Source organism: Hippocampus guttulatus, chromosome 9 (genome assembly GCF_054856545.1).
Source record: "Hippocampus guttulatus isolate MCC_2025c chromosome 9, RoL_Hgut_1.0, whole genome shotgun sequence".
NCBI classification, from domain to species: domain Eukaryota; kingdom Metazoa; phylum Chordata; class Actinopteri; order Syngnathiformes; family Syngnathidae; genus Hippocampus; species Hippocampus guttulatus.
In genome coordinates this window covers 21,683,227-21,709,091 of record NC_141269.1, presented here as the reverse complement: position 1 = coordinate 21,709,091, position 25,865 = coordinate 21,683,227, and the positions used below count along the sequence as shown (strand labels likewise).

The following is a 25,865-nucleotide window of genomic DNA, read 5'->3' as shown; positions in this document are numbered from 1 at the left end:
GAAGATACTCCTCATCTAAAAAGTGCCAGAGTGGAGAGAGGCACTTTAAAGAGGCTTCAGCACACAGCAAAACGGCCCAAAGATTCAAAAGATTTCATATGTTGATGTCTTCGGGAACATCTCAGTATTGTGTAGCAACGTTAATAAAGTTGATAATGTTCATTTTAGTATCAATTGTAATTGATTATGAAAACATATTTTAGATTTCTTTTGTGTTTGAGAGTGTATGTTTGTTTGTATTCTAGAGCAGGGTGACTGAAACACAAATTTTAAAGGGCCGCAAAGAAATATTTTAATGAGTCAAAGGTACATTTATCGAGATTGATATAATGTAGTCAGCCCCAGATTGTTCCCTACTTAAAGTGATGGCAGATGTCTGTAATTCTCATCATTGGTAGACTTCAACCTGAGAGGCTAAATGTGGGGGGGATCACGGAAATCACTTTGGAGGAGTTTTGAAGATTTAATTGTAAATTATGGTGGAAAATAAGACACCAATTACTCCATTTTGTTTATAAACGATTGGGAAGCTGAACAAGGCCAGCTCCTAACTTCACTTCAGCTCCCGAATGAGCAACTTTAATCCCACTGGGCTTTCTCATCAACCTAACTTTAAACCTAATGCAAGCTCCCCTGGCCCCAGAAATGATCACCTGATTTGCTCAGAATATTGCAGCTACGATTGTGTGAGTGCAGCCAATGTGCCTCATTAAGCTATTGTATATTGTGACAATGTATCCACTTGTTGAGCTGCTTTCTAGTTTGATGGTGACTTAGGGTTGAAGTCAACAACCAGCCGCTTACTGCATTAAAATTGCAATCCTGCTAAATCACAGTTTTTACAAAATGTACTGGTAATGTGACTACGTATTTGGAGAACTAATTACATAACGCCGGTACATGCATTCCGCTAGTCTCCGCATGAAGTCCAACACATGCTGCTGACACTATCAAAACACGTACTGAAGGAAAAAAAAAAAAATTAGGGTGCCTCTCCCACCAAGTGTTATCCACCTCGTGTGTGCAAGCCTCACAATTGCACAAAATAAATGGGCGTGTTAACTATGCACTGAGCTGTGTAAAGTGAAGTGTGCTAAGTGGGGAGTCTCATCTGATATTGGAACAGGCTGGAAGTTAGGGTGCCACAAATATCATCAGCATCCGGCCCACTAGCCACCTATTGTCCTGTCATAGTGTTGAATGTGTCTTATAGAGCAAATATGTGTCATATAGAGCCTCGCGCCCCCTGGGGGGGGCGTTTGACCTCGGGGAACATGCTTTTTTATTTTTTTAGTAAAATAACATGCAGTTGCACCTCCACTACGTTAGAGGGCAGTGGCGCGCTCATTGGCAGAGTTTGCGCAGGGAGCATTCTAAGGGAGGAGATAAGTATGTCTCATTGGCTTCACTGTGACTACGGTGGCAGACGAGGAAAGATCGGTGAGTTTACTGTGTCTAAAAATGTTGGTTGCGGACAGCATGAAGCGAAATAAATTAAAGTGCCACTTAAAGACATTACACCCCAATCACGCTGATAAGTTGCTAGAGTTTATTTTCCAGCGAAAACGTGACGAATATACACCAACAATCATGCCGCTTTGTGACTGCTTCTTCAGTAAACTGAAATACAGGTCCCGGCTACACATTGAGCAGGAGCTGAGAGTTTCTGTGTCCTGGTTCAAACCTCGCTTTGAAAAGCTGTGCATTGCAAAACATGGTCATTGTAGCCATTAATCCAGACATCATCTTTGATTAAAAAAAAAAAAAAGCACAAATACTTTTATATATTTTTGTTTTGCTGGTTAAAGTTTTTTTTTTTTAATATCGTTCTCCTGAGATAATGTTGGTGATTAGTTTGAATGCATTATTAGTTATTGATTTAATGTAATTTTATTTTTCAGTATTCGTATGGTTTGACATGGTCAGTCAAAAAATATTTATAGTTAAATTAAGGATTTAATGTGATTTTTGAATTTCAAATGCACTTTAAATCTTTTCTGTTCAGGTTACTAAAGCTATTATTTGATGTAAGTTGGTCCGTATTTCTTTCTTTTTTATTCTCTTATACGTTAATAAGGATACAGTGTGATGCAAAGGTGTTCTTTTTCCAATTTTACAGACAAACGATACGATTTATACTCATGCGGGGGAGGGGGGGCGCGAGATGTTTTCCTCTTCCCTGGGGGGGGGCATGACAGAAAATAATTGAGAACCACTGAATTACATGGTCATGGTAATTATGTCAGGACATTTTTTTTTTACATTGCTTCGCAACATATTGATCGTTTTCAGCAGGCAAGAGATGATTCTCTTTTGAGACATACTCCTCTCCAGATGCGTGCCCCTCGATAATGTTTTATATACCGGTATACATATTGGAGTGCAGTAGTTCAAATCAATACTTAATAATGGTGCAAGTCTATTCAAGTCTTTTTCAATCGCTGCAAAATAGAAACCCGATTATAATCTATCCTGTTGTGCATGTTGACATTGATCAAGTCCTTTGTGTATTGGATGCACTTTGTTGTCTGACAGTGACTATGGATATGAGCGCCACGGCAATGGGAACTGCAGGCCTTCCTTTTGGTTTAATCCCTCGTCAACCTCCAAGAGCTGCAGTCTTGGTCAGAACTATCTCAACAGCACAGGGTGAGAGTCCGCTTAACAGCATACGCCATGAGAACAATGCATGCCGTTCTCCGGCACTATTGTTTCAACAACGGCCATAAGAATTTAAAATGCACACACCAACATATACGATTCGATCTTTTAAGACGTAACGTCCAGTTTAAAAATTTATTTTTTTTTGTTTGTTCATTTGTTTTTAGCGTTGAGATTTAAGGAAAGAGATTTGAATAATCACGTTGCAAAGTAAGGCGAGATTGAATATTGAGCTGACCACATACGGGAGTGGCCGTCAGGGAGCTTCTTCTCACAGTTGCTCTCCAACAACTTTGTTTTCTAGTAACGCTCTTTGCATTCTGCACCTCTTGTTAAGCCCAAATAGCACGATGCAGAAATTTTTCACGACTGCATGCACGCATGTCAAAAACGCAAATGAATTTTCAACTTGGATGTCTTTGTGAAGGTACCGTAAAGTGGTGTTAAATAACTGCACCAAGGGAGTAAAAGAAATGTACACAGCTCGAAAGCAACAGTGCCCCAGGAAACCTCCAAAGGGACTTTCGCTGACTACCAAAGATGGTAAACTGGCTGCCAACCTGGGGACTAATGTTACCTTCCTGGTTCATCTAGACGAGGTGAGAACACACGAAACATACTGTATATTCACTTATATTTAGCTGCGTGTCATTGGATTGTCATACTTTAAGTTGCTGAGAATCACGAGATTTGACCATCTCTATTTTATGTCACGCATACGTGTTGGCAGAAAAAAATAGACATTCGTCTTGATTGCCGACTTTGGGGTGTTACGGGTCGATGATCACATCAACATAAATGGACATAAACTAACTACTAAAGGAAACGGGACATTATTCTGGGAAAACAGGACTCGCAGCGAGAGCAACAGAAGCAGCAAACACAATGAACCAACTAAGACAGAAAGAAACCAGGGAACTACAGGAAATAACTCACGAGGACAACCTGGACAAGACAGAAGAGGCTAAGGGAGATGATTGGAAGACACAAGAAAAAAAAACAAGCAAAAAAATAAAAATAAAAAAACACCAAGCAGGACAAGGCATGAACCACAAGAAAACATGAGACAAAACCAAATACAAATCGAAACAACAAAGACATGACAAATCATTTTTTTAAATTACACCAGTATTTAAACAAATAAGAACGGGATTTCTCAACTCAAATCTATTTATAGAGCACTTTCAAACAGCTATCGCTGCACACAAAGTGCTATACATGGAGCAACTAACATATACAAGAGTAAAGCAAAACAACAAATCAGTATCAAAGACAGTAGAGAGCACCAAACTGTATAATTAAGATCATAATTTGGGACATGCTGAGTCAAATGTCAAAGAATACAAGTGAGTTTTGAGGCGGGTTTTAAAGGTGGGCAGCGAGCAGGCTTGCCAAATGTTCAGTGGGAGGTCATTCCAGAGAGAGGGACCAGCATAGGTCACCCCATGGTTTTTCAATTGCATTCAGGCTCTAGAGCTCTAAAGCAAGTTACAGGGCACCGATAGAGACCAAAATAAGTCACAATAAAGAGAGCAATAATAACTTTTTCATCTCTGCATGAGGATATATCAAGTCATTTGATCAATAGATTTTTCACTGCAATCACATTTTGTAATTTGAGTCATACATGACATGTGTAAACACATTAGGTTTCCACACATACATGTTTATTTTTTCTTTCACAAAAAAAGAGAAAAATAATTCCCACCAAAGGCCCACGTAAAACAAAACAAAATGGGTGTGCATTGCTCACATACGAGGGGTGTGGGCTTCATGTGATTATAAAAAGCAATTTAGTTTAAAACAAATATTAATTATCATTCACTTGAATCTTTTTTGTTTTTGTTTTTTTTAACTGTGTCTGTCCCAAGACGTTTGCTGACTTCTTGTGAAAAATAATGCTATTTTTCTTGCTATGCTATCTTTGATTTGGTTCGCACATGAACCTACAAAACTGAAAAAAAGAAATGCTCTAGACTACAGCATGTGGTTGGATATGATTAAAAGGATATAGAGTTCTCGCTCAGATATCTCACACTGAATTAGAAATGGTTCGATAAGATGACAAGAAACCTTGATGGACAAGGTGAATACCAAATCTCCTATTTATGTCTTCTAAAGCCTCTTCATGGAGAGAGAGTGTGTGTGTGTGTGTGTGTGTGTGTGTGTGTGTGTGTGTGTGTGTGTGTGTGTGCATATGTGTATGTGAGTGTGTGTTGCCAATGCATGTCCTTTTGTTCAGTAAACTGCACCCATGATAGCCGGTCATCTTTGCTGAATGCATTTTGATGGCCAGCCAATCTCAAACCTAATTTTCCGTTGCCGTGGCTTCTCAATCAATTGGAATATTGTGGAAAAAACCTCATTCATTTCAGTCGCTCAACTGAAAAAGTGAAACTAAGATTCGCTCCAAGGAGAAGGAAATATTTCAAGAGTTTATATTTAAATTTTGATTCATAGCTACTGAAAGCCCAAAAGTCACAATGTCAACAAACCTGTATATTACATAAGAAACAAAAGGATTTTAAATATAAATAATGCAAGGATTGTTCTTCTGTAAAATATGTTCATGTGTTCAATGAATATGCTTAAGATGATTTTCACATTTTGAATTGAAGTGCTGAGAGAATGACGCTGGAGCAGCAAGTGAATTTCTCATTTTTACTGCCACCATGAGACTTACTGTCAGAAATGTCAAGAGAAATGCATTTGTTGAGTGATGTAACTATTAGGCAATACATTGAAAAAGAGACCCCAAACATTTTCTTGCTGGATGTTACATGCGGTTGTAAACATGATGTAGGTCAACTTTGTGGCTGTTAGATAATTAGAAAAGGAGTTACACTCATCAAAGCTTGCATGGAGACTATATGAGATCATGATATTGGTGCTGTACTGTATTTAATGCATAACATATTGACTGACCAATGTTTATACCGGCCAATTATGGTAAAAATATAGTGTCTCTGTGCAAATGAGGGAGGGCGTGACAAGGTCCGCAAACAAACCAGATGTTGTGTGGAACCCGCAAACGCAGACTCAGATGAACTACGAAACAAAAATATTTATTGATAGAAAAACAAAAGACACACAAAGTACAAATAGAAATCGCTGGCAACACAGACCCAGGAAAACCAAATATGAACAAAATACCCTTGCCAATGGCAAGGTAAAATTGGCACCCTAAAGTACACAAAACAAAATGGCAATTATCCAAACACAGAAACTTCAATCATTCGAGAATGACTTGAAAACCAAAATACATACAAAGCAAATTCTCATCACTTGAGAAAAATAGCAACCAAGATCAATAATGTGACGAAGCATGACATAAGTTGGAATACATATATTGTGATGATTACGAGACACAGGTGCACCGCTGGATGGAACGCCCTCCACTCCAGCTGGAGCTGAAACAAAAACAAACAGCAAGACCATGACAGAAGCTAAAGAAAACGCATATTACAAGAAATTTGAGGTTAATGGAATCAAGCATCATTTTAGAATCCTGATTTCACTCTTCTGCGATTCGCTGGCAACCAGTTCAGGGTGTCTCCTGCCTACTGCCCGAAGACAGCTGGGATAGGCTCCAGCACCCCCCGCGGTCCTTGTGAGGATAAAACGGATCGGAAAATGGATGGATGGATTTCACTCTTTTCCCTTCACACTTTTTCCATTCATGCTTTGATAATGTAAGTTTGACGCACTGCTGACCGAAGTTGGCCTTGTGTATCCAACCCTCCCTGTGTATCTGGTTCCACTGACACATACGCGCATACGGACAAACACAAGGATGATATTTAGATATAGATTGGGCATTCACATAATGTTTAGTGAATGTCCAAGTGGCTGATATAAGGAGAAGAGCTTGGACACATCATGTACAACGAGGAGCTAAATGATATCATAAGTTTGAATGCCAACTTATTACAGTTCTTAGCAATGCCTGCAGTGTCATATCTTTTTCACATCAAATTTTTAGGCAGTCGGAAAATGAAATATCCCCAGAACACTCGACCAAACCTTTTCAGCTTCACGCATGGACACCCCCCCCCCCACACACACACACATTCAACACACACAATGGGTACAGATCATCACATAGTGCCAGATGTGAATCCCAGAGGAATCTGTAAATGCAGTAAAACACTCCCCCACCACACGTAAATCACATGGTGGGAGGTTGCACATTTACAGCTCTGCATTCATGCATTCGCACCTGCTTTGACGAGCAGTATGTGCCGCCGAATATTAGAAACATTGACATCCAGGATTTATTTTGTTGCTTGTGCGAGTGCCTGAAACCATCCATCCATCCATCCATTTTCTGATCCGCTTATCCCCACAAGGGTCACTGGGGGTGCTGGAGCCTATCCCAGCCATCTACGGGCAGTAGGCGGGGGACGCCCTCAGCCAGTTGCCAGCCAATCGCAGGGCACACATAGACGAACAACCATCCGCACTCACACTCACGCCTAGGGACAATTTATAGCGACCCAATCAGCCTGCCATGCATGTTTTTGGAATGTGGGAGGCAACTGGAGTACCCGGGGAAAACCCACGCAGGCAGGGGGAGAACATAACATCCAAAGATCATTTTATTTAGCTTTTAATTTTTGCAAATACTCGAACTGTGAAAATACATACTCTCTCCACCTGTCTCTCAGTTTCTCTCTCTCCATTTGCCAATTTACCTTGATGTTTAGCATGATCTCGAGTGCCTTCTGCTGCTCCTTAGCCTTTCAAGTTATCTCTGTATGGCATGTCAAGTTTTTTTTTTGTAAGCAAATTCAAACATATACACAGTATCTTGTTTTGTCTCATCTTATTAGATGGTCTGCTGTTGAATGTTAGTGAATAACGTGTCAGAAATCTTGGTGTGATTCGGACAAAGTGGCAGCACTCATATGACACATACGACACTTACTACCACTTACTCATTTGTTCTTTTCTTCATCCTCTTATTTTATATATTTTTTCTTCTTTTTGTGTTCCTTGGTCCACAAGTTTAAATGAGAATGAACACAAGTCAAAAATAAAACAGGAACGTGGCTTTTTGTATGTGAGTGTGCATGTGTGTGTGTGTGTGTGTGTTGGGTGCATTCGTTGGAAGAGGAAAGTAAAGATATTTACATAAAAATGTCAGCAATAGAAATGCAAAGTAGTGTGAAAAATAATTACTCGATTTATGTATAGATACTTAAAGTACTTAATGCAGTATTACTTAAAGTAAGGTAATGCAGTATTTTTACTTCATTACTTCACACGTCTGGTTATATTTGTGTTTTATTATTGCATTATAGCCTTGGCTATCCTGGATTATTTGGGTTATCAGGACTATATTTTAATAATCAGCCAATATGGTAAGAAGTTATTACATTATTAACGAAAAGTTTGTACAGTACGTTATAAGGCCAGAACTTTTGTTACATTATTGTTCAGTTAGAAGGGCAAATTTATTATGTTTATGGGCTTCGACGCATTTTGAATTGTTTTTTTTTTTTTGCTTGTTTTGTTTTGTTTTACATTATGTGCCTTTACAAACTATTTTATAGGTGCAGCCACTGCTGTGCGCTGGCCGAGAGTTATTCAATTGCTATCTCCATGCACTTTGTTGTTGTTTCTATCATCTCAGTATTTGCTGCGTGTTTCATGTCTGCAGTTCTTCATGAGTGCTTACTGTGTTTTTTTTATTCATCTCCTGTATTTCTTATTTTTGATTTTTCTTTATTTATTTTTTTGGGGGGGGTGATTTTTGTGTTTTATTGTGTTCTTGTTTTTTGCAGTGGGACTGTCCATTAGTTAGTTAATAGCTAAATTGTGTATTGCTGTATCTTCTGCAGTGACCTTTGGTTGATTAGCATTCAGTTATTTCATTCTTGGTACCCACGCATTGTGCATGTGTGTTTTGTGGTACAGATGTAAACACACACACACACACACACACACACACATACACACACACACACACACACACAAACACCAAACGTATTTGTACACGCACACACAATTGTATGTGTACTATCAAATTTTATTCCAAGAGTGCATAAGTATGAGCACACACTTATTTGACACTTCATATACTGTAGTTAGTGTCGAAAGAAAAAAGGGAAAGAAAAAGCAAAATTTACGATCAGCATTCACTTTCACTTACATCAATTTCTTAGATAATGTCTTTTATTATGCTTCCCCCGTCTTTCATTTTGATCACTTTTACCCTCTCTTCCAGCGTCAGAGTGCTTCTTGTCTTAGCTGTTTGACATCCAAAGGTCCGTTTTGTAGCCATTTTAGCAATGCAACCTTCATGCTGTGTCTGAATCCACCAATAACAGATACTTCCTGGACCCGGTGGCTTTTCTTTCCACTCTCTCACTGTCTCTAACTCAACCTCCCCTTGATCGCCACCCAAGACAGCGTTGCTCAGCTGATGTCATGCAATGAACTTTTAAGCCAGCCACGGGATGCTTCGTAGTCCTTGATGGCCATAGTTAGCGCGATGGAACTCACCCTCTCTCTAATTAGCGCTCCAGTTAGCGTAAGGTTTTTAGCATGATAAGTAAAGCATTCGAGGAAACGTTTGTTTATTTGAATGTCCGTCGAGCCATAAGCAATTTACTCTGAGCGGCTAGTCGGATGCATTCCACTCTATCTTCCACGGATCTAGCTACAGTATCTACACACACAGACAGTGAGGTCCCTCTTAGCCAATCGGAGGCCAGGATGATGCTCGGTAAGCCAATGGCAGAGCAGCTATGAGTATGTTGCGTTCAGGAAACTCTGAGCTCTCTAAACCAGTGTGGTGGTTGCTGTTGCCGTTTCCGAACGAAGCAGGACAGGTCGCTGTTGGATTAGACTTTGTTGTAGTGAATCTCTTCGCGAGGCTGCAGCAGAGAAAATGATTTTGTATGACGCAACAGGGTTTTTTTTTTCATCGTATGGGCGGCAGGAGAATGGGAATGGTGTTCATGCATGAAGATTTTTTCACATTAGGGGGTATTTTCGCCCATGTAGGTTTCGTTCTAGAGGAGTTTCACTGTAGTAAATAATATTACTTAGTGCTATATACTAATATACAGTATATATATGATCTATAACTTTGTTTACTGTATTTTGTTATTTATACACTAACCTTACAGCGAACCCTCGCGACTTCGCGGTTCGTGCATCGCGGATTTTTTCAAACATATATATTTTTTAACATATACATGGAGTACAGTACTGTATATGTTGCTCTATGTGACTCGCTGTTGTTTTGCAGCTTCTCGCGGACCGTTTGCGGACTTTAAAAAAAATATAATTAACTTGTTTATGTTAATTGGACGCGACTTCGCGGATTTTCGTTTATCGCGGGTGGTTTTGGTCCCCATTAACCGCGATAAACGAGGGATTACTGTACATGTAGTTCTGTATATGTTGCTCTATGTGACTCGCTGTTGTTTTGCTGACTTTCGCTGCCTCTCGTGGACCTTTTGCGGCATTTTTAAATGAATGCTTTTGAAAAATCCGTGATGCACTAAAACCGCGAAAAGTGAACCGCAAAGTAGCGAGGGATCACTGTATTCATGTTCTACATGCTCTATCACAGGGGTGCCCAAACCTTTTGGACCGAAGATCTACTTTTCGATCAACTAACCTCACGGGATCTACCCTTACCGACGCACACGTACACGCGCACATACACGCACCCGCACACGCACACGTACACGCACGCGTACACGCACACGTACATGCACACACACACCATGATGAGAAACAGCCTGAAACGGAGGCATGCGATGCACCTTTGCAGCCTGTTAACTATCGTAGCTCACACGTACCGTTTTAAAGTGCTTCCCTGGGCCCTCCTAGATTCCTATTCTTTGCCCGTGCCCTCGGTGAATTGTACACGAAGCAAACTGAATGAGAATAATGTCGATAAAAGATAGAGCGCAACAGCTCTGATCACAAGCTGCAAATGCAGACTGCTGAGCGCAAACAACTTCCGGTGACGTCATCACGCGCCACCATAAATTCCAGATTTACCGGTTTTATTTTATTTTTTAAAATATTTATTTTGTGAAAAGGAGACTGATAGGATGATTATGGGGCAGCGTACATTAACACTAAAAATATATCACTAACAAGTACAAAGACACACAAATGGTTGTTTGCTTTTTTTCTCCTCGACACTCTTCGGATCTACTTGGACCTGTTTTAGATCTACCGGTAGATCAGGATCGACCTAATGGGCACCCCTGCTCTATCGGTTAATCCTTTGTTTTTCACACATTCGGTCTTTGAGTCTGCTTTCGTCATCGGTTTCGCCTTTCCTGACGATGACAAGTATCGTGTTTGAGGTTTTCCTCATGTTGTCAACAAGCAGCGGTTCTGGCCTGTTTTGGGAACACTTCTTTTTTTTTTTATACTATAGTATATCCGTTTTGAATGCGCTAGAAACATGTATAAATATGTTCATCCCCCACCCCTTTGCCTTAAAATTGATTTGTTCGGCACCGTCCTTACCACAAAAAGAAACGGCATAAGGGTTCAGTAGACTCCCCCAACGGGAAATCGCCCGGTTGTCCAGATTACCCACACTAGGGATGCAGATTAATATTAAAAGCATTAATCTTAGACAATTTCTGTTGTCCATGTATCGCATTTCATGACGATCTTCCAAAATAAGGCCAAGGTCTATTTTTAATATTGTATGTGCTCGTGATAGTCTTCTTTTACTCACAAAAAAAAAACATGTCTTGTCAATGTGTATGTGGAGGTGCTGATGTATCAAAATGAGTTGTATCCCTCCAAAATTTGTACAGATACAAGATGTCCAATCGATTCCTCTTTTGCCTTAACCATTTATCTTATTTGATGTTTTAGTCACATACTTTCTGAATAATTGTGATGCTTCTCTTGCATAAATGTGGGAATGAAATTACGTTAAAATGGACGAAACAGTCTGAGTCACTGCCAAGCAGAAGCCTGTGTCAGCTGTCTTTGGACTGGTCACCAGTCAACATACAGTTAATCATTTAAGCACACACTCACAACTATGGGCAAATAAATTTCAAGTAAACTTACAGAGGGCAGCCCGGTGGTCCAGTGGTTAGCGCAGAGGTCATGGGTTCGATCTCGGCTCCGGCCTTCCTGTGTGGAGTTTGCATGCGTGGGTTTTCTCCAGGTACTCCGGTTTCCTCCCACATTCCAAAAACATGCATGGCAGGCTGATTGAAAACTCAAAATTGTCCCTGTGTGTGAGTGTGAGTGCGGATGGTTGTTCTTTTGTGTTTGCCCTGCGATTGGCTTGCAACCGTTCAGGGTGTGCCCCGCCTACTGCCCGAAGACGGCTGGGATAGGCTCCAGCACCCCTGCGACCCTTGTGAGGATAAAGCGGAACGGAAAATGGATGGATGGATTATGGCAAACTTACAGGATTTGATGGGGAGGCGAACCCATGAGAGCATTTCAACATGCCTTCAATAGATTCATATAAGCTAATAACTGTCAAGTTTTATCATGATGACATACATACAGTATCTTACACCCCTTTTGAGTCGTCGTTGTTTTCATTTGCTTTTTCTGACCTTTTGTTTTCCCCTTTTTTCATTGTGCCAATTTAGATTAAATCACATAAACCTAAATGATATACTTTGTCCTCTCTACGAAGGACACAGATTAGTCTTGTCTTCAATTATTGCCAATTACAAGCGTGACTGCATGATTCGACAGATTTTATCAGCAAGAACCGAATGACATTTTCTCTCCCTGAAAAGAGCAGCAGATATAGTGCATATGTTTTTTTTACTGCATCAGATATTGTATTCGACCATCGCGTCATGCTACACGTCGTGATATGGGTCCACGTAGTGAAGATGAGCAAAATCTGAAAATTAGTGATGGGAGAGCATAGCCAGTTCTGTGTAGGAATTCTGTGTCCTTCAAAATGACCTCCGGTTGTCTTCTTCTGGGTGAGCATGTGTCAAAATATATTAGATGTCAGATGTGTCACAAAAATTCAGTTCATCGCATTTCAATTTCCACAAGCCGTTTTGCCCTCTGTGAATTGCATTTCCTCGTGTTTGCCTTGTTTTTAAATGTGCTCATAAAATGTACATACACTCTCATGTCCTTCTACATGAAAGATAAGATACAATAGCAGCAACATCCTACTGTATTTTGAATTGTGAACCAAATAACACTTGTGCTTTCTTTCAGGGTGATTCTATCCGGACTAACATTCAACTTGATTTTGGCGATGGCATAGCTGTGTCATATTCGAACCTCAGCTGGGCTGAAGAGGGCATTAAACACGTCTACAAGTCTGCAGGGATATTTAGTGTCACAGCTCTGGCAGAAAACTCTCTGGGTTATGACACAACAACACTCTATCTGCATGTCACATGTAAGTCTCCACATTGATGAAAAGTACATCTTCACTGTTGCATTTGTAAATTACACGCATGATCAAGTTTCACTTGCGTATCATTGAACAACATACAAATGAATGAGTGTGTATAAAAAAAATAATAATAAAATCTTCGTCTCACCCCTCGGGTGGTGTCCGTTCACCATTCAGCTCGGGTCCTCGACCAGAGGCCAGGAAGCTTGAGGGTTCTGCGCAGTATCCTTGCTGTTCCCAGCACTGCACTTTTCTGTACTGAGATGTCCGATGTTGTTCCCGGGATCTGTTGCAACCACTCATCTAGTTTGGGGGTCACTGCCCCGAGTGCTCCGACCACCACAGGCACGACTGTCACCTTTACCTTCCAGGCTCTCTGCAGCTCCTCTCTGAGCCCTTGGTATTTCTCGAGTTTCTCATGTTACTTCTTTATGATGTTTCCATCACTTGTGACCGCTACATCCACTACAACGGCTTTCCTCTGCCCTTTATCTATGATCACGAGATCCGGTTGGTTTGCCATGACCATCTTGTCAGTCTGGATCTGGAAGTCCCACAGGATCTTCGCTCTGTCATTCTCCACCACCTTCGGAGGTGTTTCCCATTTTGACCTTGGGGTTTCCAGTCCATACTCCGCACAGATGTTTCGGTAGACTATGCCAGCCACCTGGTTATGACGTTCCATGTAGGCTTTCCCTGCCAGCATCTTACACCCTGCAGTTATGTGTTGGATCGTCTCAGGTGCCTCTTTGCACAACCTACACCTTGGGTCTTGTCTGGTGTGGTATATCTGGGCCTCAATGGCTCTGGTGCTCAGGGCCTGCTCCTGAGCAGCCAGGATGAGTGCCTCTGTGTTGTCCTTCAGGCCGGCCCTCTCTAGCCACCGATAGCACTTATCGAGATCAGCCACTTCCGTTGTGGTCCGGTCGTACATCCCATGTAGGGGCTTGTCCTCCCATGATGGCCCCTCTTCCAGCACCTCATCCTCTGTTCGCCATTGTCTACGACATTCTCTGAGTATGTCGTATATGTATATATATATATATATATATATATAGATAGATAGAGAGAGAGCAATCATTGAACAAAGATGACATTTATTGTTGAAACTAAATGACAATATAGGTTGAATGGAAACAACTGAAAATGTGTACATTGCGTGTGGGTGTTCTGAAGAAATGTCCCCATGGTATTTTATGACAAATTAGTTGTTTGAACCAATGACTTTGTGAGTGCAAGCTTCCTTGGAAGGTATGAAAAAACAAATGCAGTGTTTTGAACGTTGTGCAGCTTGTGATACAAGCGGTGACTGTTTTGTGTCTGGAGTTGTGAACAATAACATCAAGGTTCTGAAGCTAAAACTGGAAATGTCTGATCTAATTTATCGTATTTTCTGCACTATAAGGCGCTGCAGATTATAAGGGGCACCTTCAATGAATGGCCTATTTTAAAGCTGTTTTTATACACAGGGCGCACTGCATTATAAGGTGCATAGAATAGAAGCTACAACAGTGGCTGCGGTTGCGCTATGCATCCACTAGATGGTGCTATGTTAAAGGGAATACAATACAATACAGCTTTATTTATATCAGGGGTGCCCATTACGTCGATCGCAATCGACCAGTAGATCGCGGACTGGTCCCAAATCGATCGCGAGGGGTGTCGAGGAGAAAAAAAACAAACCGCCTTTGTGCATGTTTTTAACATATTTTTTGGTGTTCGTGTACACTGCACCCGAGTCATCCTATCAGTCTCATTTTCACAAAAAGTATTTAAAAAATAAAATAAAATAAAGCAGGTAAATCTTGAACCTACGGTGGCGTATGACCTCCATCACTGGAAGTTGTTAGCCTTCACAACCGCTGCAGCTGTAACAAAACTTTGAGAACTGGTCACAAACACGGACATGAAACATATCAATACAAATGGCATTACAATACAATAAATGAAAGAAAAAAGTTAAGAAGACAATTGATTCAACAAAAAGGCACACAAACCTCGTGGGCTCACATCCACAAGGTTAATAACTAAGCCCACAAGGGGTTAAATAATTTGCCCTTTGAAGTCTTACTTGTCTCCTTCTTCCTTCGTTTAGTCGAGGGGTGGCCAACCAGTCAGAGACGAAGAGCCAATTTTTTTACTGAGTTCCTGCAAAGAGCCACATCATACCCTTCCTCGCGCACGCGCGGGCACACGGGCGCACACACACACACACGCGCGCGCGTACGCACGCACTCTAGCGGCTGCCCACCAGTGCATTCGCGCACATTTGCACCCACACCACAATGAGCAACAGTCGGAACGGGCCGAAAATGAATGAAAGCTCAAACAAACAAACCTTTTTTTCCCCCACGCATTTCCTCCTCCCACCCCTTGCGGTCGACTTGGGACCAGTTCGATTCTGATCGATGCATTGGTCACCCCTGCCTTAAAATCAGAGGTAATTCGCTGACTAGCTTAGCGCTTAGCGCCGTTGTTTGCGCATGAGCGGTGATGCAGTCATCTGATTGGTTGCTCTATATGTCAATTAAGTAACGGGATTGATGACAGGCTGACGGAGTACGTTCGGTGAAGTTGGCGCCCTGTTTGAATAGCATCGCTGCTGCCGAGGCGTTTTTCGACGCTTGTCATGTGAGAGCCCACGAGCCGCATTGAACCAGCCAAAGAGCCGCATGTGGCTCACGAGCCGCGGGTTGGCCACCCCTAGTTTAGTCAGTCATCAACTATGCTATTGGTATTATCTTCGTATCATAATGGCTGCAAAGAGCTCTCAAAGTAGTTGTTTGTTTGAGAGAATGTTGGTGACTGCTCAAGTCAATTAGTGTCGAGCAGAACCCTTTTAGGTTACAATTGGTTCTTGCTAATAACCACCATTTGATGGCACTCAATGGGAAATATAAAGAGACTGTAACACCATATATAAAGATTATAGGGCGCACTGTCCCCTTTTGAGGAAATGTAATGCTTGCCAGCTGTGCTTTATAGTGCGGAAAATATGATACATGCATAACACAGACTTATCGATTAAACGTCTATGGTTGTCATATTTCTTTAAATCATAATAAAATAACAGTTGTTCTTGACTCACACCCACTAGTTGAATGTCGGCAGTGCCATTTTGGGGGATCGTGGCAAATCTAGTAATGATAAAAAGACATCATAAAAGTTGGTTTCATAAGCTGCAAGATTTTTTACAAGTACATGGAAGAGACTGGATGCAGTAAATGTAAAGTTTTCACTTGACTGTGAACAGATGGATAGATAGAGACGAGATGCCAGTAGCATTTTCTCTATTCAACCATTTTTAGATTTTTCCTTTGACGCTTTCTGAGTTTTTAGCCTTGGCAGGTTGTGGTACAGGTCGGTTTTTGTTGATCCACTGGATATTCATCCCGTTTTTCTGTTTGTGGCTCACGGTTCTTTCCATAAAATATTACAATAAAGTGGACCCTTAATTCAACCGCCCCAAAACCAAGGGACTCCCTATTTCACAGGCAGGAAATAGTGCCCAGTCTGCCAATCTCACGTGTTTGCGGGTTGTGGCCGTGTGGACTTATTCATATATACAGTATATATATATATATATATATATATATATGTAATGGACTAACAATTGGCCCTTCACGGGTGAAGCCAGAGGGAAGCCATCTTACTTCGCTATAGTTACTGACACCTTCTGTTTTTGCTGAAAACACTGCTATGTGTGCGTGTTTTACCTTAGGATCTCAGAGTCTCTTTTCCATCAGTTTACCATTTTGAATGTCCTAATAGTAGGGATAGAGATCAGAGAGTTAAATAATTCTGCTGTAGGTCATGATGGAATTACTGCATGTCTTGTTAAAGTAGTTAAGGAATTAATTCTGAAACCCTTATCACACATTTTTTCATTATCTATAGAAGCAGACTTAGAGACTGGAAAAGGTCTGTAAGTCAGGCGATTTTCATTTATTTTTTTAAAACAAATTACCATCCCATTTCAGTTCTTCCACACATTTTGAAAACGTTCGAAAAACTCCTATATAAATGCATTTCTAAACACTTAAAGATACATCAGATACTGTACGAACACCGCATGGATTCCACAATGCAGTCATCCCGCTCCTGCCTCTGACAACAAATTGACAAGATTCATACTGCTTTAGATTTGCAGGTGGTATTTTTTGTGATTGTCTTGAAGTGGCTTTGTAATTTTGTACATAATAGCAATGTGTCAGTATAAATGGTATCAAGTCTGTCAGGCATATGAGGCTCAAAAGGAGCACATGGTATCGTGCCTATTCAGATCAATGATCGTTTACTGGAACAGGTTCTTGCCATTTAGTACTGTCTCTCAAACACTCTATTTTTGGTCCAGTATACGGTAGCCCATATCTGTGGTATCCAGTCATGATGGCGGTGAAAAAAGGAAGCGCATTAACATCGCCACACACTATTAGCCCCCATGTCCTCCCCATGCTGCGGCGAGAGTTAGTTTGGAGAAACAAACATTTTTCACTTTCAACATTTATTTATTCTTTTAACAATGATTTTGGAATTTTGGAATGTGCTGGGCATTTTCAGGCCACGAAGGAGTTAAAAAAAAGTCATGACAATTACTTTTTACTCCTCTTTTCCTTTTTGCAAGTGTATATTTGTCAAATCATATTATAAACCTGACAGTCTTCAAATAAACATCCAACCATTTTGGAAAGAAACCAGAGTACCCGGAGAAAACCCATGCAGGCCCGGTGAGAACATGCAAACTCCACACAGGGAGGCCGGAGCTGGAATTGAACTCCACACCTCTGCACTGTGAGGCCAACGCGCTAACCACTGGGTCACCGGGCCGGCCAGTCGTAGTGCAAAGTATTTTAATTTTCTCAGAGTTTTTTTTTTTTCTAAATACATAAATTGTTACCCCTTCCATCATTCACAAAACAAAGAAACTTGGAACACCTGAACATTACACCAAAATTATGGTCGGTTTTCTTTTTGAAGCACTGAGCGGACAAACGTTTATTTTTGTTTTTTTTGCGTTTAATTTGCAATCAACAGTACTGTATATACTAAAGCCTCTCTTTTTTTTTAATCCTCAAAATTAGCTTCAGACCAGCTAGTTTATTTCACTCCCTTGAACTCTTGTCTTAGGTCCTGTGGAGCATATCCAGCTTCTCTCTCCCTTTGTCGTCATAAGAAACAAGGAAGTTAACATCTCAGCAGTTGTCCTGCCCACTCACCCACGCACAGTCACCTATTTCTGGTGGCTTGGTAACAACACAGAGGTAACTTTTTGCAAGCTTTATTTTATGTCTATTTTTTTTTTTAGAAACACCATCCACAGGGGCTGTGGAGACGGTGGCTGTTAAAAGTCTGCATACGTCTGTTCAAATGCCAGGTTATTGTGAAATAAAAAATGAGACCAAGATGTATCCTTTTTACACCCCGCCCTGCCACACACACAAACACACGCACGCACACACTGCTTCCATGTGTGTGTCGCACAGCCCCTTGTCAAGTGCCAAGCAATAACAAAACCTCCATCATTTGTTAGCTTGAGTTTTTTAATAGACACTCAGCAGAGCAAAAACATAAACACGCAGTGAAGACTCCACGGAACCTATACCTGAGGATAAGTTCCACGGGGGGTGGGGAAAACAAAACCTAAAACATGTGATATGTACAATATACTGACAGTGATGCATTGATTGAGATCTGTGTATTTGTTTGCAGCCAATAGTCACATTGGATGGCAGTGTCTCATACACATTTCCCAATGAGGGAATGTATTCTCTCACAGTTCAAGTTGCTGCAGCCAACCTCATATTCCAGGATACCAAAACCATAGCGGTTAGAGGTAAGTCAATTATTTTCTTAAAACTCATGTTTAATGAAAAACAGTCACACTGACAACCTCAACGTATTATTGGATGTCTTTATTTGGAATTAAGCCATCTAATGGCAGGTATCTGTGAACAAGGAAGATTTATTATCAGCAGACTGTACTGCTTTAATGTTGACTGGCTTTAAAATGTGCGCATTTGGCCCAAAAGTAGTGCCTGGGATATGAAAAACCCTCAGACAGAATGTCAACCAAATGATCGGTGGAAGGACTCGACTTTGAAAAATGAGCATCACCTTTATATTCAAGCGAATTAAAAGCCGTTCTCTTCTGTCTCTCCTTGACAGACTTCTTCAAATCTCTTCTTTTGTCATTCTCGCCAAATCTGGATGAGTTCAACCCTGATTTGTCCGAGTGGAGGCAGGATGTGGGGAGAGTAGTTAAGAAGGCTGTTCTCCAAGTGAGTTATTTTCATTTGCTCAATGATGCACTCTTCCTTTTCCTTCCACCTCTCCTGTCGCACTGTCTTTTGATTCTTCTTTTTCTATCTTCGTATTGGCTAGATGACTCCTTGTCTAGCTTTTTCTCGATTATTTCCTATATCCCTATTAACTGTGCTGTCCAATACTCTGAAGTCATTGGTGCGGCAAGAGAAGACCCTCAGGCCACCTTGTGATTCATCATTAGACAGGTGTGAAGACGTCTCTGCTTCCCATCTCCCTAAGGAAATTGACTCATGAGCTCTAATTCATTAATTTTAAAAGTCACACACAGTGATCTGCTAACTTCTGAGCATGGGAGCTTAGAAGGGACCTATTTATGTTCTACTGTGTGTGCATGCGCGTGTGATTGCGTGCGGGTGTGTATGTACACGTTCCAGACTGAAATGAAGATGTGTGAGCAGTCACGATATTTCGAACAGCTACTTCTGACTAGAAACAATTTGCCACTGTGTCAATTGCAAGGGAATAAGGCTGACCTGAATCTTACAAAAATTAGCCTGTTACGGTGGAAGTGAAATCGGTGAATACTGTAGACAAGTGTTTTTTACGACCAACATAAAAATACAGTAGCATAGTAGGCCAAAGTGTTCATCAAAAACAAGACATGCACAGTTTGAATATTAACACTGTGTCATACTTCAAACTGTCATTATAATCTGACAGTAGTACATGAATAAACAGATCTGTGAGAAAACTCAGTCCTCTCTGGCCACAGCCTGTGCCTCAAATTTTATTTACAAGAAACCATCCTCCAAATAACTCACCCTGGAATGAGCCAGCCAAAGTCTGATCATTCGCGACTCGTATTAGGCACCTTGGAGCTGCCAGAACTCATGTGAATTGCTGCGCACATTGACCATCGACACTTTTAAGAGCATCACAGTACTGTACTATGCTTTCATTGTGGAGAGACATTGTCACTCAGCATTAAGGCTCTTTCTCTCGATCGGTGATATGAGACTTTTGAGAGGATTGACTAGATGACGATTGGAATGTGCGAACATTAAACAATGCAGTGTCTGCTATTGTTGTGTTCTCAAACCAATTGCAACCATCTGCCATCTAATTTTGCTCATTTTCAACCTGTCCGAGACCCAGCCAGAGAAATATTGTTTGTAAAGTACATTAATATCACCGTAAAGAAGGCATGTACTGTATGACCCTGACCCAATCTGTAAAGGCTAGACTGATGATTTCCTCCAAGTTTGTGGTGTCGTCGCGGACTGAAAGCTCATCTTTCAGGGAAGAGCTCTGGGAGATGGTGCGTAAGCCGAGGTCATCAAAACTGCTTTCGGCGGCCAAAATACAAAAAGCAATGGAATAATCAGATAGAATGGAATAAATTGATTGCCTACTTTGCTTATAATCTAATAATTGACCTCCAGCCTCTCTTCCCCGAGTGGGTGGTGGAACACCCGACGTAACTCGGCTACAAACTCAGGAAAGGAAGACCGGACCTTGGGTCCTAATTTTGTTTGAGTCTATGGCAGGCATGTCCAGCTCCGGGCCTGGAGGGCCACTTTCCTGCCTGTTTTCCAGCTCTCCCGGCTGCAACACACCTGATTCAGATGATCAGCTCATCAGACAGCTCCGAAGCAGCATTAGAACGATCCTGATGATTTGATTCAGGTGCGTTGCTCCTTGGAAAGCTGGAAAACAGGCAGGACAGAGGCCCTTGAGGACCGACTTTGGACAGCCCTGGTCTATGGGATCCATGGTCAGGTTATTCTGACATGATCCGTAAACGGACCGCACTAACGTAGACTCAAACAAAATAAGATTTATTTACAGAAAAACAAAGGCCCGACAAAGTATATACAGAAAGCGCTGGCAACAGCCCAAGGAAGAGCCCAAAAACAAAAGAAAACACTTGCAAACGGCAAGGTAACCTTGAATCCTGAAAAATACACAAAACAAAAAAACTAAAGTCCAACTCCACAAAACTTAATCATCCAATAATAACAAGAAATCCAAAGTAATTAATAAGAACACAATAATCTATCAAAGCAAGAGCGACTATAAACATGAAAGTGGTGCCTCGAAAATATCTCTTGAGCAAATGTCAGGCAAGGTCAATAATTCGATGAGAGACATGGGTTCATCATGATGAGCCAATTGGCAGCAGGTGTGCACGCTGGAAGAGAAGCCTTCCACTGCCACCTGCTGGAGAAACACAAGAACAGGATCGTGACCGACCCACGAACAGTTAAAATTAACCTTGGGGTGGCTTGACAATGATTACAAGACATGGGTGATCACTGAGCATTTCGTCTTTTTTTTTTTTTTTTTTTTGGTCAGATCTTTCTTTTCCGCACCCTCAACCACATGTGCCAAATAAAACTTTTCAATTTTTTTATATGAGGAGAAGATGAAAATTCAGAGTGCAAACGCATCTCAGGTTGGAACTTTTATAGGTGCTGCATACATTTGCTGTTCACTGAGAGGGCCAGAGCGGTCCATAATTGCTCACATCTTACAAAGACCATTTGTCATCGGCCTCATCGACAACACTGACAGCTCTGCATATCGACAGGAAATGAAGTGGCTGGTGCTCTGGAGCAGCCAACACAATCTGGAAGTGAGCACCCTTCCCACTCTACAGACGGTTATGACCTCAGGAAACATCCTTTGCCACAGCTGCCCAACACTCAACTCAACTCAACTGAATTTACAGAGCACTTTAAAACAACCACCGCTGTATACAAAGTGCTGTACATGGAGCAAAAAATCATATATACAACAATAAAGCAATAAATCAGGAACGAAGATGGTAGAAGGCACCAAACAGTAACACTAAGATCAAATCTGAGTCATGCTGAGTCAAAAGCCAAATAATACAAATGAGTTTTGAGATGAGTTTTAAAGATGGGCAGCGAGGGAGCTTGCCGGATGTTCAAAGGGAGGTCATTCCAAAGAGAGGGACCAGCAACGGAAAAGGCTCGATCCCCTCTGAATGTCTGCTTTTTTCTTAGTACCTCAAATAATGCCCGGTGCCGCAGACCTGAGGCACCGGGCAGGTGTGTAGGGGCGGAGTAGCTCAGAGAGGTAAGGTGGAGCGAGGCCATTCAAAGATTTGAAAACAAATAATAGGATCTTAAAAAGAGCACTAAAATGTATAGGGAGCCGGTGAAGGGATGCCAGAGTAGGACTTAGGTGCTTCCTCTTGCGAGTACCAGTCAAGAGGCGAGCAGCAGCATTCCGACCAACTGGAGACGCTTAATGGAGGATTGGCTGATTCCAAACTAAAGTGCATTACAGTCATCCAGCCGGGATGTGACGAAGGCATGAGTTACTGTTTCAAAGTGCTTATGAACACGCCGTTTAACTGCCCGGTGTCAACCATCGATACTATCCTGTTCCTGGGGATTTCAGTCTTTCAGGACCTGATGTTGGAGGCCAACATCAACTCCATCCTCAAACAGGCCCGGCAGAGAATATACTTGGTTCAGGTGCTACGGAAACCCGGCCTGTCACAGGAGCAGTTGGGGAAGTTCTACACAGCAGTCGCTGAAACAATTCTGTGTTCATCCATCACAGTCGGTCTTGGTGTTGCTTCAAAGAAGGACAAAACCCAACTGCAATGGGCAGTTAGTGTTGCCGAGAGGATCATCAGTACCTACCCTACCCTCTCTTGAGGACTTGCACACCACAAGAATCAAGCCAAATGCAGGCAAAATTCTCTTGGACACACCCCACTTTGGACATCATTGTTTCCAGTTTTTTCTGCTAGGGCGCTGTCGAACAATGAAAAGCAATCAGACATCCAGACTGACACAACTCTTTGCCCCCAAAATTCCAAACAGTGGGAGTACATTTTTCATCCATTTGTGCTTTTTACAACCTGTAAATGTGCTCTTTTTTCTGTAGTGTGTTCATTGTCATATCTAACCATGAGTGCCCCTGTCTCACCATCGAATTCTTATGTCGGTCAGTTTTCCTCATATTCAAACTGAGCGCACGAAGCGGCTCATCTTGCCTAGTGAGCTGCTGGCTCCGCATCAGGAGAGCGTTACACAATGGGCCTGAGTCGGCTGGATCCATATTTTGGCCAGTTCGTTCTGTCATGAACAGTGCAAAGAAAAGGGCAGCTTCTGATCATAACCTGAATGGATAGATTTTCGAGGTGCAGCCGAGGCATTGGCGATGACGATGCTGGTGCTTTGTGATGCTGACTCTGTATCATTCTGACGTGGTGAAGAAGGAACTGAGCCAAAACACAAAACTCTCCATTTACCCTAACCTGTTTGTCATGAGCTGTGGGTTTTAACCGAAAGAACAAGATCCCGGATACTAGTGGCCGAAATGATTTCGGTCCGTGGGGTTTCCAGAGTTTCTCGTAGAGACAGTGTGAGAAATCAGATGCCCAAGTCCGAATCAGATGCCCCCTGAGCGCCTCCCTGGTGAGGTGTTCCGGGCATGTCCCACCGGGAGGAGACCCCGAGGAAGACCCAGGACACGCTGGAGAGACTATGTCACCCAGCTGGCCTGGGAACGTCTCGGGATCCCCCGGGGAGAGCTGGAAGAAGTAGCTAGGGAGAGGGAAGTCTGGGCTTCCCTGCTAAAGCTGTTGCCCCCGCGACCCGGCCCCGGATAAGCGGTAGATGATGGATGGATGGATGGATGGACAGTGTGAGAAACTGTTAATCCGGGTCGAGCCACTGCTCCAGCACATCAAAAGGAACCAGACCCAGGACCAGCAATAGAGACTGAGTCTCCTGCCCAGCAATGACTCTAAAAGGGTTAGTGTGTATACACTAAATGCGTGCGCACAATAACAACATTTCTGCACGTTCATTTGTGAATGAGGTCAAATGCCCATGCACAACCTTTGGCCCTTTTGACCAGAAGCCATCTTTTTGCTTACATGATGCCAATTTTGTATAGCTGGTGACTGTGACATCTTGGAAGAAAAAAAAACAATTCCAGCAATCACAGGTAATGTTTTTGTTTGTTTGTTTGTTTCCCATTGGTTGACCCGGTCTTCTCCTCCACTTCATTTATCATTTTTGAGTAATGCCCTCTCATGTCGTGCGTCCAATTTCTTGGTTGAGAGGCTAATTTCTATTTTGCACAATTGATGTACCTTTGTCGTTGCTGCAATGTCTGCCCTCGTTACAGAAAAAAAAAAACAACAACAACAACAACTCACCCAAGACAGGATTGTTCACCACTGAAACTTAATCTTACATTGTTATGATGAGTTCAGTTTATAAAATGATTGGAATAGGAGGGAATATATGATGAAGATAAAAGCAACGACAGTGAGCATTTGAGCATTTCTTTTGTGTCTATTTATTATATGAATACATGATCCATCCATATGGATGGTAAGCAATGCATCTCTGCTCTTGTATGTTCATTTCAAAGGTATTACATTTGGATTTCTCAAACATTTCAAGAAAAGACAGGAAATGATGAGTTCTATGCACGACACAGTTGCTTCATAAAATGTATCTTCCTTTCTCGAGACTGGTTTGCAGTCTGCATTATTTATTCTTGCTTTGATATAGGTGGCCGAGTTCCCAGAAGAACAGCTTTTGGTCGCTGTGTTCCCCGGAGTTCCAACTGCCGCTGAGCTGTTCCTCTTACCACACAAGAACCAGTCACATGACAAGAAAAAGAGTGAGGAGGAACTTGACCAAGTATGAGTGCCAACTATTTTATAATAAGTTGATAAAATGAGATCAAACCATGTTGTTCTGATTAAAAACCCTGCTGTGTTTCCGAAACAGATTTCGAACATCATTGTCAGTGCACTGAACCAGAATCTGGTGGAGTTTGAGCTAAAGCCTGGCGTGAGGGTAATCGTATATAACACACAGCTAACACTGGGTAAGAGATGTCTTGTTTCTTTGTTATTGTTGTTTTTGTTCATCTCATTTTCACCATCTTAATTTCTTTCTTTTTGTTTCCCTTGAGTTATTATCAGACCATTAGGTGATCAGCAATGTGAATACTTTGTCACTGATTATGAGATAAGATGATTAAGAAATGGAGAAAACACACGGGGGGGAAAAAAGAACTCCGACTACTACGACAAAAAAATGTAGCTCTGGAGAGCAAACGCAGAGTTCCGAGTTTTAAAAAGTCGATGTTTCTTATTTCCAAATATTTAAGTCAAAATCCTTTTTTTTATGGTGTGCTGCACTCTATGTACTGTACATTTTAACTCTACCCAACTGGAGCCTGAATAACAAACATATGACGCCTTCTCCAGTCCTGATTATCTGCTTCAATCATACTATTCGGGAAGGTCCGTCTATCAAAATGTGACCGCGAGGAAAGAAAGGAATTCGTCAGGCCTGCAACTGCACCGCATTATTCATAGGAACACACGACGACAAAGTGTGCATGTGAAGCATGTTGGCTAACATATGTGCAAATAAACATCTGCCTGTAATGCCTTCCTTCAAATAAGTGATTTGGACATCTGGCAATTGAGTAAATAAATGCAGTCGGCTCGTGAAGGCGAGCCGTAGATAGCGCTGATGCTGAACCATTG

At 41.7% G+C, this 25,865-nt stretch overlaps 1 protein-coding gene across 1 annotated transcript in view; it reads left to right on the top strand.

The window, feature by feature from the left end:
- Positions 1-25,865, top strand: part of sorcs3a (sortilin related VPS10 domain containing receptor 3a) — a 235,923-nt gene that overhangs the window by 195,199 nt on the left and 14,859 nt on the right. Inside the window, exons 17-24 of the mRNA XM_086119367.1 lie at positions 2,536-2,649; positions 3,089-3,260; positions 12,859-13,045; positions 18,170-18,303; positions 18,752-18,875; positions 19,208-19,320; positions 24,874-25,005; positions 25,096-25,195. Coding sequence (XP_085975493.1) covers positions 2,536-2,649; positions 3,089-3,260; positions 12,859-13,045; positions 18,170-18,303; positions 18,752-18,875; positions 19,208-19,320; positions 24,874-25,005; positions 25,096-25,195 — 1,076 coding nt within the window. The remainder of the gene's footprint in view (positions 1-2,535; positions 2,650-3,088; positions 3,261-12,858; positions 13,046-18,169; positions 18,304-18,751; positions 18,876-19,207; positions 19,321-24,873; positions 25,006-25,095; positions 25,196-25,865) is intronic.